At 47.1% G+C, this 14,289-nt stretch overlaps 1 protein-coding gene across 1 annotated transcript; it reads left to right on the plus strand.

The window, feature by feature from the left end:
• The first annotated feature begins 1,259 nt into the window (after positions 1 to 1,259).
• Positions 1,260 to 9,986, plus strand: CBR3 (carbonyl reductase 3). Its single transcript, XM_059164685.1, has 3 exons — positions 1,260 to 1,818; positions 3,206 to 3,313; positions 9,503 to 9,986. The coding sequence occupies exons 1-3, from the start codon at positions 1,530 to 1,532 to the stop codon at positions 9,937 to 9,939; spliced, it is 834 nt and encodes a 277-aa protein (XP_059020668.1). The 5' UTR covers positions 1,260 to 1,529; the 3' UTR covers positions 9,940 to 9,986.
• The last annotated feature ends 4,303 nt before the right edge of the window (positions 9,987 to 14,289 follow it).

A 14,289-nucleotide genomic window follows, 5' to 3' on the forward strand; every position in this document is an offset into this window, starting at 1 on the left:
TACAGAAAAGAAGAAAGATCTCAAATTAATGACCTTAGAATCCATGGTGAAAAACTAAAAAAGTAAACAAAACCCAAGGTGAGCAAGAGAAAGGAAATAAAGGTTAGAATAAAATTATAATTGGAAAAAAAATAGAGAAAAAATATCAGTAAAATTAAAAGATGTTTCCCTGAGAAGGGGAAAAAAACCATAAAATCAATAAACCTTTCCCCAGGCAGAGCAGGAGAAAAAACATGAAAGACACAAATGACCAATATCAGGAATAAGGGAGATGGCATCACTACCAATATTAAAAGGACTAGTCAGAGCACATCATGAACAACTTCATGTCAAAACAATCAACTTCAATGAAATAAACAAATTTTTTGAAAACCACGAATTAAGCTCACTCAAAAAGAAGTAGAAACCCAGAATAGCCCTACCTCCTTAAAATAAAGTTCCACATAATTTTTAGAGGGGGGAAAAACCAGCAGGTTGAGTCACAGTAGGGCACCACCCAGGAGAAGCCCACTTCTTGACCGCCCTTGTTGGTTTGGGGAAGGTTGGAGTCACAGTGACAGAGGCAAGCAGCTTAGCCAGCTCTGCTTGAGAAAAGCTGAGTCATAATGAGGTCCCAGCTCTCCATAAATTTAAGAGTCACTAATCAAACACCTTCAGATTAGGCTAAAGAAGGTGGGGGGGGGGTCCTAATTGCCTATGCAGATCTCGACACACCTGGAGAATCATTTTCATTTGATCTTTGTGAATGCACAGGTTTCACTGGGAGGAAAAAATATATCGATATCCCTCCTCCTTGGACAACTTAAAACTCAGACACTTGGCACCCACAGGAGTTATGTAAGGTTTAAGTAAAAACATTCCAATAAGAGGCTTGGCACACAGCAAGAGCTTCATTAACACTCCCTCCCACTTGGGGGCGCGCTGGGAATCACACCCAGAGATGAACCCTACCCCCACCCGTGAATCCACTCATTGGACCTTTTTTCTCTCATTCTTTCTTGAGTTTAAGCAAAAAGAGGTCACTATGACCATAGAAGCAGTTGCCGTGTCTAAATAATTTCACCGCATTTGAGGAAACGGCAAACATTTTCATTTTGCAGTGGATGGTAGGCGCACGCCCAAGAAAATTACTCAGCCCTTGTTTTTCCCCTTTAGGGGTTTTCCTAAAATAGTTTTTTCAATCCAAATGCAATGCATCTCTAGCATCCATCGACTCATCACCATCGGCTTTGGTTTTGGGAAAAACTACCACCGCTCCCGCCCGCAGACCACCGCTCGACTCAGGGGCGGGATCCAGAGCGCGCAGCTCCAGGGAAGGGGCGGGCCCGGGAGGGGGCCGTTACGAAACCTTCGGGAACAGACCGCCACTCCTCGCAGGGGAGGGACCAAGGGCTGGGGCCTCGTTCTCTAGAAGTCGCAGCACTGGATCCCAGAACTCAGGGCTCTGTGGCGTCTCTGTGTCCGCGTCTCTGCAGCGCGCTCCCCGGTGGCCCACAGCCCGGTCCGCTCTCCAAGTGCCTCCCCCGGCCATGTCGTCCTGCAGCCGCGTGGCGCTGGTGACCGGGGCCAACAAGGGCATCGGCTTCGCGATCGCGCGTGACCTGTGCCGGCAGTTCTCAGGGGACGTGGTGCTCACGGCGCGGGACGAGGCGCGGGGCCGCGCGGCCGTGCAGCAGCTCCAGGCCGAGGGCCTGAGTCCCCGCTTCCACCTGCTGGACATCGACGACCTGCAGAGCATCCGCGCCCTGCGCGACTTCCTGCGCAGGGAGTACGGGGGCCTCAACGTGTTGGTCAACAACGCGGGCATCGCATTCAAGCGTAAGTCGGGGGCGGGTCCCCGGGCGCGCCACGGGTTCCGGGCAGAGAGCCGCAGGCAACCCCCACTCGCCTGCTCGAGTGACCGCGGAGCGCAGCGCCGGCTCCTCCGTCCGCTCTCGGCAGTGGCCTCGCGCGGTTGGTTCGCTTTCCACGGAGTCGCCGGAGCCGTTCGCTTTCGTGCAGGGCGGGCGGGGCGCAGCCCAGGGCCCTCCCCGAGCGGTCTGCTGTGGAAGTGTGCCAGAAAACCGGCCTCCTGGGAGGGGGCCACGCCCTGCTAAACTCATCAGCTTTCTGTCTAATGCAAAAAAAGAAAAAAATTTCTTTGCGAGGGGTCTCCGAGCTCACTTCAGGCTTTCGCTTTCCTTGAAAGGGTGAATTCATAGATGCCCGGAGGCATCTGCTCGGGACAGGAAATGATCGCGGAGACACGATGGGCGCGCACTGTGCACGTTAGTGGACTTGAGATTTTGTTTAATGGAGAGCTTTGATAGGCTCAGGCAGAAAGGAAGCGAGCCTTGTTCCCTCCCCCGGGCACTTAGGGTTGTCATCAAACATACATTCTAAGTGGGGTTTTAAGTAGCATCTTTGGGGGGGGGGGAGGTCAAGGAGGTTACTTTCTCTGTTGCTCCAAGGAGAAAATTAGTTGAGCTGCCTTGTGCTGGGGTAGAAATAGGCCAACCTCATTTACCAACCTAGTGGGGAAGAGACACCCAAGAGACAAAACACAACTAGTGCGAGGCCTCGATTGATTCCCGCCCCGGCCTTGACCCCTCATCGAGGCTGTGCATCCGCACCTCCAGCTCAGCCTGCGGGCTGTCTGCGAGCGCCGGCCGGAAGGGGCAGACCCCTGCTGCAGCAGACCCCGGCGGCCGGTGGAGGGGTTGGTAGCTGGGTGCTCCGCTTCCTGGAACGCACGTCGGCTGGAAGCCCCCGCCCCCTCCCCAGGATGGGCCGTGCACGAGCGGCACCTGCGCTAAGGCCTCCTGCCACACCTGCTGAATCACAATTTGCGTTTGAACAGAATCCCGAGGTGCGTCCCATACCCGGTCAGGATTGAGCAGCGGCCCGGGAAAGCCGGGAATTCCCAAAGTGGGGCTAGACCAGTAGCTGCCACGTCACCTGGGAACGCGTTCGAAATGCACATTCTGGAGCCCCACCCCAGACCTTCTCCATCCCCAACTCTGGGGGGTGGAGCCCAGAGCGCTGTGTTTTAACCCGCCCTGCAGGTGCTTCAGAGACCTGCCTGAAGTTTTGGGAACTACCGACCTAGGGGTTTAAAAATCCTTTTAAAGTTAGCTTGTTTTTCTTGTAGTTAGAGATAAGATGCGCTTGTCGTGTACATTTCAGGGGGGTAATCCGTGACTTTGTTTCCTTCTCTTTTTGGAAGCCGACGATCCAACACCCTTCTACATTCAAGCTGACATAACGCTGAAGACAAACTTTTTTGCCACAAGAAATGTCTGCATCGAATTACTGCCGATAATAAAACCTCATGGTAAGTCCAGCCACGTGGATTGTCAAGTTGTATCCCTTGACAAGAAGTGGGCAGTGGGGCTGTCCTTCAGGAGTGACCTAGGGATGCCATTTCTCTGTGTGGGGGACACAGAAAACTGCACTGTTTTCTCCTAAGCGTTCACCTGCACATTTCAGCTTTAAAAGGCATATGGTAAGGGCGCCTGGGTGGCTCAGTGTAGCCTCTGCCATCTACTGGGGTTGTGATCCCAGGGTCTTGGGAGGGCTCTCTGCTCATTAGGGAGCCAGCTTCCCTCTCTCTCTCTGCCTGCCTCTCTGCCTATTTGTGATCTCTGTCAAATAAATAAATAAATCTTTTTTAAAAAATAAAAATAAAAAATAAACGGCATATGTACATGGCAAAGCTTTTCAGGGCCAAGTCACAAACTCAACCCTAGAGTAATCGGGAAGTCCCCAAGGGCCTCTTGGCCTCTGAGCAGCCTCAGAGGGTCCTTCTTAGCTCCCGCGGGTTGTGGGGCCACCCTAGCTTCTTTGGGGGTCTGAGGGAAGGCTCTTTCTTTTCTTTTTAAGCATTTTTATGACTTTCCCCATGTTCCTTTCTTCACTTCCTCAAGCTGATGCAGAACCTCCCAGAGAAGTTTATTACAGAATATCTTACCCACATTATTCAATCAATAACCTTTATGACTTTTTCATTACTTTTTCCACAAATACTGGAGGGCCTACCCTAACCCAGGGTGCTGGGGACACAGTGGGAAGCACCGTGGACAGGGAGAATCTTGACCACAGAGCACTGAGTTCAGTAGAGCAGACTATAGTTGAGGAGGGGTGACGGGGGCAGAGAAGGCTTCCCTGAGGACTCCCTTCCTCCAGAAAGGCAACTGGGACTCTTAAGAAGAAGAACTCTGTGGTTCTTATTAGAAATGTCCTTTTGGGGGCGCCTGGGTGGCTCAGTGGGTTAAAGCCTCTGCCTTTGGCTCAGGTCATGATCCCAGGGTCTGCCTCTGCTTTCGGCTCTCTGCTCAGTGGGGAGCCTGCTTCCCCCTCTCTCTCCCTGCCTCTCTGCCTACTTGTGATTTCTCTCTCTGTCAAATAAATAAATAAAAATATTTTTTAAAAAATTTAAAAAAAAAGAAATGTCCTTTTGTTGGACAATTATCATATATCTCACTAACAGGTGGAATTTAAGAATCAAGGCAGAGGATCCTAGGGGAAGAGAGGAAAAAACGAAACAGGATGAAACCAGAGAGGGAGACAAGCCAGAAGCGACTCTTAATCATAGGAAACGAACTGAGGGTTGCTGGAGGGGAGCGGGGGTAGAGGAGTGAGGTAACTGGGTGATGGACATTGGGGAGGGTATGTGTTCTAATGAGCGCTGGGTATTATATAAGACTGATGAATCACAGATCTGTATGCCTGAAACAAATAATACATTAAAAAAAGCTTCCAAATCTCAGACAACCAGTCAGACTAGAAGGAGCAGTGTCTAGAATTGCTTTGCTTCTCCTGTTATGCATGCATTTTTAATTAAAATAACTGCATAATAAAAATGTGCTTTTCTCAGTTTTAACATTTTGAAGAAAGATGATCTCTCATGCAAATATCTTAAAAAATCTAAAAAGAGGGGTGCCTGGGTGGCGCAGTGGGTTAAGCCTCTGCCTTCGGCTCAGGTCATGATCCCAGGGTCCTGGGATCGAGCTCCACATCAGGCTCTCTGCTCAGCAAGGAGCCTGCTTCCCCCTCTCTCTCTGCCTGCCTCTCTGCCTACTTGTGATCTCTCTCTCTCTCTCTCTCTGGTCAATAAATAAATAAAATCTTAAAAAAAAAATCTAACAAGATGCATGGTGAGAGTTGCATCGGAACTCCTGCCCTACTTGCCCAGTTCCCTTTCCCGACCTCTACAGGCAATTCCCTTTATCCTTTCCTAGTGGGTTGAGTTCCCACTCAACAGGTAGAGTGGCAGGTACTGGCTGAAGAAAGCCTTGGGTCCGGGTGCATGAAGATGGTGAGTGCCCAGGGCCAAGAGGATGGAGGTTTGTTTTTTTCTTTATTTTTTTTTTAAGTAGACTCTCTGGAGCCCATCTTGGGGCTTGAACTCATCATCCTGAGATAAAGACCTGAGCTGACATTAAGACTTGGACACTTAACTGACGGAGCCACCCAAGCATGCCCACACGGTGGAATTTTTTTAATGCAAATCTAAATGCATATTTTTTTGCTCTCTTTTTTACACAAAGAGAACATTGAGTATAAAGTTTGCTGCTTTGCTTTCTTCGTATATCTGGGGCTCTTTCTAGATCAGGACAGAAAGCTTTATTTTTTATAGCTGCATAGTATTCCATTGTAAGTGTGCCTTTTACCAAGTGTCTGAAGTCTTCTCTCAAGGGGCTTTAGAATCCTAGAATTTGAAAGCTGCACGGTATTAAAGAAACCTTACATTCCTGGGTCTTCATTTTACAGAGAAGGAAACTGAGATACAAAGATGTGAACACAAGGGGTGCCTGGGTGGCTCAGTGGGTTAAGGCTCTGCCTTCAGCTCAGGGTCCTGGGATCGAGCCCCGCATCGGGCTCTCTGCACAGTGGGGTACCTGCTTCCCTTCTCTCTCTGCCTGCCTCTCTGCCTGCTTGTGGTCGGTCTCTCTCTCTCTCTCTCTCTGTCAAATAAATAAATAAATCTTAAAAAAAAAAATGTGAACACAGACAGGTAGTCACAGAACTGGAAACAGTATTCAGGTTTCCTGACTTCGCCCCTCAATCAAATCAGGATAATTAGTTCCATGGAAGGGAAGGATCATAACGCCAAATGATTGCACACAAAGCCTTTTTGAAAGATAAAAGGTGGCTGTGGGGAGGGTGAGGTTCAGGCAACAACCCAGAGCAAGTGATGACTGGCTTTAAACAGCCCTCTAATAGCAATTCCCAGAGTGGACTGGTTTACAACACACTGAGAATATTCGTGATTTTTCAGTAAAACTCAGCGTTCACCTGGAGGGCAAAAAGCTGAGGATTATTGCCTCCTGGTTGGTAGAGAATCACTTTCTCCCCCAAACAAAACTGACTTAAAAGCCACATTTTATTTAATGTTACATTATCTTTAAAGAAAGTCATCCCTCGGGCGCCTGGGTGGCTCAGTGGGTTAAGCCGCTGCCTTCGGCTCAGGTCATGATCTCAGGGTCCTGGGATCGAGGCCCACATCGGGCTCTCTGCTCAGCGGGGAGCCTGCTTCCCTCTCTCTCTCTCTCTGCCTGCCTCTCTGTCTACTTGTGATCTCTCTCTGTCAAAAAAAAAAAAAAAAGAAAAAAGAAAGTCATCCCTCTTTCTCATTTAAGATTCTGAGGAACTAAGTTAATCAAGTGTTTGCCCACTAGGGGGAGCTACTTGCACACTTTCTAAGAATGAGGGTAGGGGTGGTTTCTGTACCAGTGGGCCCCCTCGGCCCTCAGCATAGGGGGGTGTGGGTGCAGCCTTTCTTAGGGCTGATTGGAACCATCTGGCTGTAAAGACAGTCACCCCTTGGCCTTTCCCAGAGGTGTCCCCTGAGATCAGAGAGGACACCTCTTACAAGCTTTTCATTTCCACCAAAGGCACGGAGTGGCTCCTGTAATTGGTGTTGCTTTTCTCCTTTTCCTTTTGAATTCAATTCCTTGTGGCAGCCAGGTGATTAAGAACAAAGTCGTTTAGAAAGTAATGAAGAACACGTCATCAAAGTAGTAGTAGTAGTAGTATTCCCGGCCAACCTCTTGAAGTGAATCTGATTATAAGACAATCATACCTGGGATGTCCGGGTGGCTCGGTCGGTTAAGTCTCTGCCTTCGGCTCAGGTTTATGATCCCAGGATCCTGGGATCAAGCCCCATATCGGGCTCTCTGCTCAGCAGGAAGTCTGCTGCTCCCTCTGCCGGCCGCTCCTCCTCCTGCTTGTGCTGTCTCTCTCCCTGAGAAATAAATAAAATCTTAAAAAAAAAAAAAAATGCTAACCCAAGTTTACAAATAATGGCGTAGAGTCTTCAAAAAGACCATTGTTAACTACTTAGATTAAAATGGACTAAAGAGAGGGGTGCCTGGGCTGCTCAGTTAAGCATCCGACACTTGATTTCAGCTCAGGTCCTGATCTCAGCGTCGGGGATCAAGCCGCACATTGGGCTCCTCGCTCAGTGTGGAGTCTGCTTGGGATTCTCTCTCCCTTTCCCTCTGCCCTGCCCCCCAAACCCCCACTTTCTTTAAAAATAAATAAATCTTTTTAAAAAGTAGACTAAAGACATAGACTACTGAATAATCCATGATCCCACATGGGAGTCTGGATGCAAAGAAACCTGTAAAAGGAAGATTATGGAGGTAACTGGAGTCCTTTGAATATGAACTGTGCTTTAGATAATAGTTTTGTACCATGATAAAGGGCTTGAGTACGATTACTCTTGTGGTTATATAAGTAATACTCTTGTTACCATATCTGTGCTAACATGTTTAGGGCAAAGTTTTATATTTGTCTGCAGTTAAGAGAAAGCAAATGTGGCAAAATGTTAATAATTGAGGAACTTAGGTGAAGGTTATTTGGGTGTTGATTGAACTATTCTTGCAATTTCTCTATAGGTTTCAAATTTCTCAGTTAAAAGTTGGAAGGAGTGCCAGGGTGGCTCACTCAGTTAGGTGTCTGCCTTGGGCTCAGGTCATGACCCCGGGGTCCTGGGATTGAACCCCACGTCTGGCTCCCTGCTCTGCAGTGGCTGCTTCTCCTTCTCGCTCTGCCCTTTTCCCCTCTTCTCCTCTCTCTCTCTCTCTCCTCCCCACCCCCGCTCACTTTCTCTCTCTCAAATAAATGAATAAAATCTTTTTTTTTTTTTAAGTTGGTAAAGAAATACGTATTACAAGAGAAGGAGAAAATTACTGAACAGTGTTAGGTACCTGGAGATAAGTGAGGTGCTCCTGTCCAAGATAGAGTGAGGTCATCTCTGTGGGGTTGGTCCACAAGGTATCCAGTAGAATGTACTACACCCCCCCCCCCCACAAAGCCCCACTCCTGCCTCATCTCCATGGTGAATGCATGCCACTCAGAAAATGCAGTAAAATCCAATAAACCTGGTACACCTGGGTAGCTCAGTCGGTTAAGTGTCCAACTCTTGATCTCAGCTCAGGTCTTGATCTCAGGGTTGTAAGTTCCGTCAAGACCCATGTTGGGCTCCATGCTCCATAAGTAGGCCTGGAGCCTACTTTAAAAAAAAATCTGGGGGCACCTGGGTGGCTCAGTGGGTTAAGCCTCTGCCTTCGGCTCAGGTCATGATCTCAGGATCCTGGGATCAAGCCCCACGTTGGGTTCTCTGCTCAGCAGGGAGCCTGCTTCCCCCCCTCTCTGCCTGCCTCTCTGTGTACTTGTGATCTCTCTCTCTCTCAGTCAAATAAATTAAAAATATATATATCTGATTATCCTGTTGGATGCACAGTAAGTGGATTCAAGATAATATGTAAGAAAAGAACTCCCTAAATGTGGTGGTGGTTGATGTTGGATGAACTGTATAAATTAACACATTTACTGGTTTGGGGAATTTCCACCAATACTTCAAATTATCTTATAGTTTGAGGCCTGCATATTTTTTTAATAGACCTAACAGTGTCTTTAGTAGCTGTGAGTTGTTGTTACTATGAATATTAACTCATTAATTACATTATATTTACTTTTTGGCTATGGGCTAAAAAAAGTGATGAAAATCAAAACTGGGTTGGAGAATCAACCCACTCCACATGTGAAAGTAGCCATCGTTAAGGATAGACAAGGCATTACCTCACCCTGATTTCTGGTACTTGGAAATAAAGAGGTGGCTGCCCTTGGCCCTAGGAAACTGTGCAAACCAAGAAATAGCTTTAATCCTCAGGGTGAGGGTGCCGTCTCTAGGAAAGCAAGCTCACAGGCACCTGGAGTGTTTGTGGGTGCCGAAGGATGTCTTTATAAAAGCACCTGGTGATTTCACTAAAGACTTACCTCCTCCTCACCTGATGAATAATACTGCTCTCTAGCCCCTGTTGCTGATGGGAATGCATCCTTCCCTTTGGGGGAAGAAAGCACGAAATAAGGTCAAAACCCACTGGTGCCTTCTAGAGTCTTTCTTTCTTTCTTCTTTTTTTTTTTAATCGGCAGTTAAATCTGCCGTATGAATCAGTTACATGTAGGGTATTGTTTATGTGTGACATGCTTCCGTGTTTCTACTGTTCTGTTTCAGGCAGGGTGGTGAATGTTAGTAGTTTAGAGGGCTCAGAAGCGCTTGAGAATTGCAGCACAGATCTACAGAAGAAGTTCCGGTGTGAGACGCTCACGGAGGAGGACCTGGTGGACCTCATGAAGAAGTTTGTGGAGGACGCAAACAATGAAGTGCATGACAGGGAAGGCTGGCCCAACTCGGCTTATGGGGTGTCCAAGCTGGGGGTCACGGTCCTATCGAGAATCTTGGCCCGGCGTCTGGATGAGGAGAGAAGAGGTGACAGGATTCTGCTGAATGCATGCTGCCCGGGGTGGGTGAAGACGGACATGGGAGGGGCTCATGGCCCCAGGACGGTGGAGGAGGGAGCCGACACCCCTGTCTACTTGGCCCTGTTGCCCCCAGATGCGACTGAGCCTCATGGCCAGCTAGTCCATGACAGAGTCGTCCAAAACTGGTGAAGGTCTGCTTTGGTGCTTAATAAATGTTTGCGGAATGAATGAATGAATTCTGTTGTAGTCTGCTTCTGTTTCTGTCCTTGGGGAATGTCGATTAAAATCTCCGTGCGGGGTGGGGGTGCGCCTGGTGGCTCAGTGGGTTAAAGCCTCTGCCTTCGGCTTGGGTCATGGTCCCAGGGTCCTGGGATGGAGCCCCACATCGGGCTCTCTGCTCAGCAGGGAGCCTGCTTCCTCCTCTCTCTGCCTGCCTCTCTGCCTACTTGTGATCTCTCTCTGTCAAATATATAAAATCTTAAAAAAAAAAAAAAAAAAAGAAACAAACAAACAAATCTCCCTGGGAGAAAGTGTCTTGTTCTAGAATCCTACTGAGCAATTTTGCTATGTCCGAACTCTGGCCTGAAAGGGCGAAGAACCTGGTCTAGGTTCTGCAGTGGTTCTGCAGTGTCAGAGATTGCCCAGGGTTGGGGCCCAGCATGTGCATTTCTGACAAGCTCCCAGTGGGGCTGGTGCTGGGACCCAGTTTGAGAACCACTTGTCTAGCAAGAGCTCTCGGGCTGTGGAGCAGGTTCCAGCCATGTTCCAGCCATCCCTCCATGATGCAGCGGTGTTCACTCCCTAAGGATGTGATTTATCCCGTGTCTATAGTTCTGCAATCCTACGTTGTATCACATTCTGTTTCATTATATTTGAGCATATTTTCATTGGTTCTTATGAAGCGGTATGGCTTGAAAGACTCAGAATGTCCTTTTTTCCGTTGGGGTATGATTTCTTCCGGACTGGGAAGTTTTCACTTGGGTTTTGCATTCTGTGTTGCCAGAAGGTTTGCAAAGTTGCTCTGCACCTTCTTTCAAATTGTTCCTGCCTGGGCAACTTTGCCCAGACCATCTCTTTGCTCTGACACGTACAGACACCTTCTCTCTGACCTATTCCCGCTTCTTTCTGGGCTACAGCCCAGGGTGACTCTTCAGATGCCTCCCTGAGCCCCTTTTGTAGTTCTGACGATAAGCAACTCCACATCCACTGCTTTCAAATGGGATTGGTTTTGTAATCTGCCCCCTGGCTTCTGGTTATACACTGTAGGAAAAGGACTTGGAACTTAAAGAATCTTATGAAAGAAAAGTATAGTTGTGAAGAACGTTAGCTAGGAAGTGAAGACCTTAAAAGGAATGGCTAGCCAAACAACAGAAACATAACAGGTGCACAACGGACAAACTACAAAGGAAAGAAACCACAAATGTACCAAGTATATGATGGTAAGTTCACCATGAGATACAGCAGTGTTGTCACTTGATTAGAGCCACAAAGATCATGTCATATCACCTGAGACAGCATTGCAGAAATAAAGGGTAAGACTATCTTCCTTCTGAGAAGCCGCACAGTATGGAAATGCTCAAGGTTTATTTGGGGGAACCAGGACTCTGCAGGTAGCCTCATTATTTCTGATCTATCCCAGCTTGCAAAGTGTTTCTGGACTCTCCAACCTACCGATGTCAGTAGGGCAAAGTGTCATTTAGCTCTGACAACCCACACCTCACTGCTTTATCCACTTTGGGTGGAGGGACATCTGAATCCCACTCAAAATGCATCTCACTTCCTTTAGCCATCTCTATCTTGCCTGATTAAATCCAGCTTGCTCTTATATTTGTCCAGGACCATAGCTCTCAAGACATTTTAATGACTTCTTGTCTGGCTCTAAAAACATTTTAATGGCTTTTGGTATGTTTCCTCGATGTCTGTCATACTCTGGTCTCCTTCCATAGGCAGCTTCCAGAACCCTGCCAATGATAAGCAGTAGCACCAGGGCCACGGAGTACTTTCAGGTTCTGCCTAATGGAGTCACAGACAGGAAATGCACAAGTAAACAGGCCATTTCTTTTTATTTCTTCTCCCTTTTTGGTCTCTAGCCAAGCATCACCTTGACATTTTTGGATCAGTGTGTACCCGCTTAGAAGACCCTTAACTGTAAGCTGCTGATCAGAACAGCAGGTCTCATGTTTATGGAAAGATTGACCCTCATGGGCCGACTGCCCAGCACCCTCCTCCCACTGCTTCCTCCCATGTTTGGAGCTACAACAGCCACAAGGTGACTTTGCCCTGCTAGCCTCTGATGACGGTTCCAGCTGTAGGTCTGTCTTCTAAAGAGAAGGACCAGCTGGACTGGATCAGGGAACACTCAGAGCTGTTACTGTGAGTGGCCCTGCCCCACCCCACATTGTCTAAGGTGCAGAGGGAACCAAGTATGTGGCTGGAAAAAGAGGAAACCAATTTTCAAGAGACGCACTTACAGAGCGGCCCCAAGAGGAACTGTCCCACCCCCACACAGTGGCCCCTTACCTCAGATTGTTTCTGAGATCAGATTCGAGGAGATGCTCCCTGAATCCTTAAAAGAAATATTCCTATTCCTTAAGCTACTTTGAATTATGTTACTGCTTGCAACTGAAAAGTATCTAATACATGTGCATGACAATGGTTCATGGTGTGTTGTAGTGAAAAAAGAACTACGTTTAGAATGAAAAGGAAAAAAAGAAAAAGAATTAAAAGAGTTGAGAACCATGGCATACTAGGCCATATGTTATGCTTAATATTTTCCCTGTGTTGTTTTAGGTATTTCTTACAGCGTCCTTTGAGATAGGCATTAATATCATTTTTCAAATAAGGAAAAAAGGCTTGGAGAGTCGATTAACTTGTCCAAGATCACAGAGCTAAGAGACTAGAGCCAGGATCATATCCAGGATTATCTAACAGCAAGTTCCTTGGTTTTTCTTGGTGACCAGTGCTTGTCATATTATTTCTAGTAATGTTACTAGTGCTTCAATATTACGAGTCTAGAGACCAGGGCAACTCCCTGGGTGTAAAAATTAGGGGAAATGATACATCAAATCCAAGTTGTTGTTGTTGTTGTTGTTGTTGTTTTTGACAGAGAGAGAAATCACAAGTAGGCAGAGAGGCAGGAGGGGGTGGGGGGTAGCAAGCTCCCTGCTGAGCAGAGAGCCCAATGCGAAGCTTGATCCCAGGACCCTGAGATCATGACCTGAGCCGAAGGCAGAGGCTTAACCCACTGAGCCACCCAGGTGCCCCAAATTCAAGTGTTTTGTAAGCCAAATGGTTATTAGATTCCCCACTTAGCCTCTGTGTGAACTTTTCCATAAAATAGGTAAATGAAATACGGTTTTTCAATGTGGTGTATTTTTTTCCCCATTTTCTTTTAAAGATTTTATTTATTTATTTGACAGGCAGAGATCAAAAGTAGGCAAAGAGACAGAGGCAGGCAGAAAGAGAGAGAGGAGGAAGCAGGCTCCCTACTGAGCAGAGAGCCAGGTGCAGGGCTCGATACCAGGGCCCTGGGATCGTGACCTGAGCCAAAGGCAGAGGTTTTAACCCACTGAGCCACCCAGGCGCCCCTCAGTGTAGCGTATTTTAAGTGGATTATCCCATTCTGTGTGTTTTTGAGACACCAAAGGGAGCCAGTGATTCTGTCCAAACCAACTTCTCTGTGACACATTTTTCTAGGTTGACACAGGCATGTTAAACCCACACATAGTATCAGCTTTAGGTCTGGCCTTTGGGCTTCTCCCTCACCTACTGAACTTCAGCAAAGAGTGTGTCAGACCAAGATCCTGAACAGTGATGTAGTGTGGAGATGAAACCGGTGATAATGACGATCCTGACAAAGGTTTCCTTGTTACTGCAAGTCAGCCACAAAGTGGGCACAGCATCAAACACAGAACCACACAGGACTCTGTCCAGATGGGGTGGTGGAGAGTCTAGTTTATAGAAAAGACGGAGTTAGAGGATCACCAGGATTTGCATATAGAAACTCAAAATGTGTTTACCCAGCCAATCTCTCCAACTGATGGGCCAGCCTGAGCCAGAGAATGTCACGTCTGATTTATAACCCTTCTTTATTATCAGAAGGAGTAAGGATTCTGGTTCAAATTAAATCTGAGATGCTCTGATTAGTGTGTTATTATGTGAGGAACGGGCTCTATTTATATGTCTTGAACAGATAAGCACAGCCTAGGAGACTTTTAAGAGTGACAACTTGACCCATGGAAACAGATTTCATGTGGTAATAAACTTTCGAATCTTAATGCTGTACATTTACTGTCAATCCTGATTACACATGTAGTGGCTTTTTTTTTTAAGGGTTTATGATACTTGAATCTGTCAAAATTAATTTAAATGAGTTTTCCACACACCTGGAATTCTTTAGCAAAAGGTGACAAATACAAGGCATGCATTTTATTTTATTTAATGTATCAGGAAAAAGTTACACATAGTGGTTTTGACATGAATAGACTGGTTCTCTCTTTCAGTGGGAAGTATAAGCAGTTCTTTCATTATTAGATACAG

Source organism: Mustela lutreola, chromosome 2, assembly GCF_030435805.1.
Source record: "Mustela lutreola isolate mMusLut2 chromosome 2, mMusLut2.pri, whole genome shotgun sequence".
Lineage (NCBI taxonomy): Eukaryota > Metazoa > Chordata > Mammalia > Carnivora > Mustelidae > Mustela > Mustela lutreola.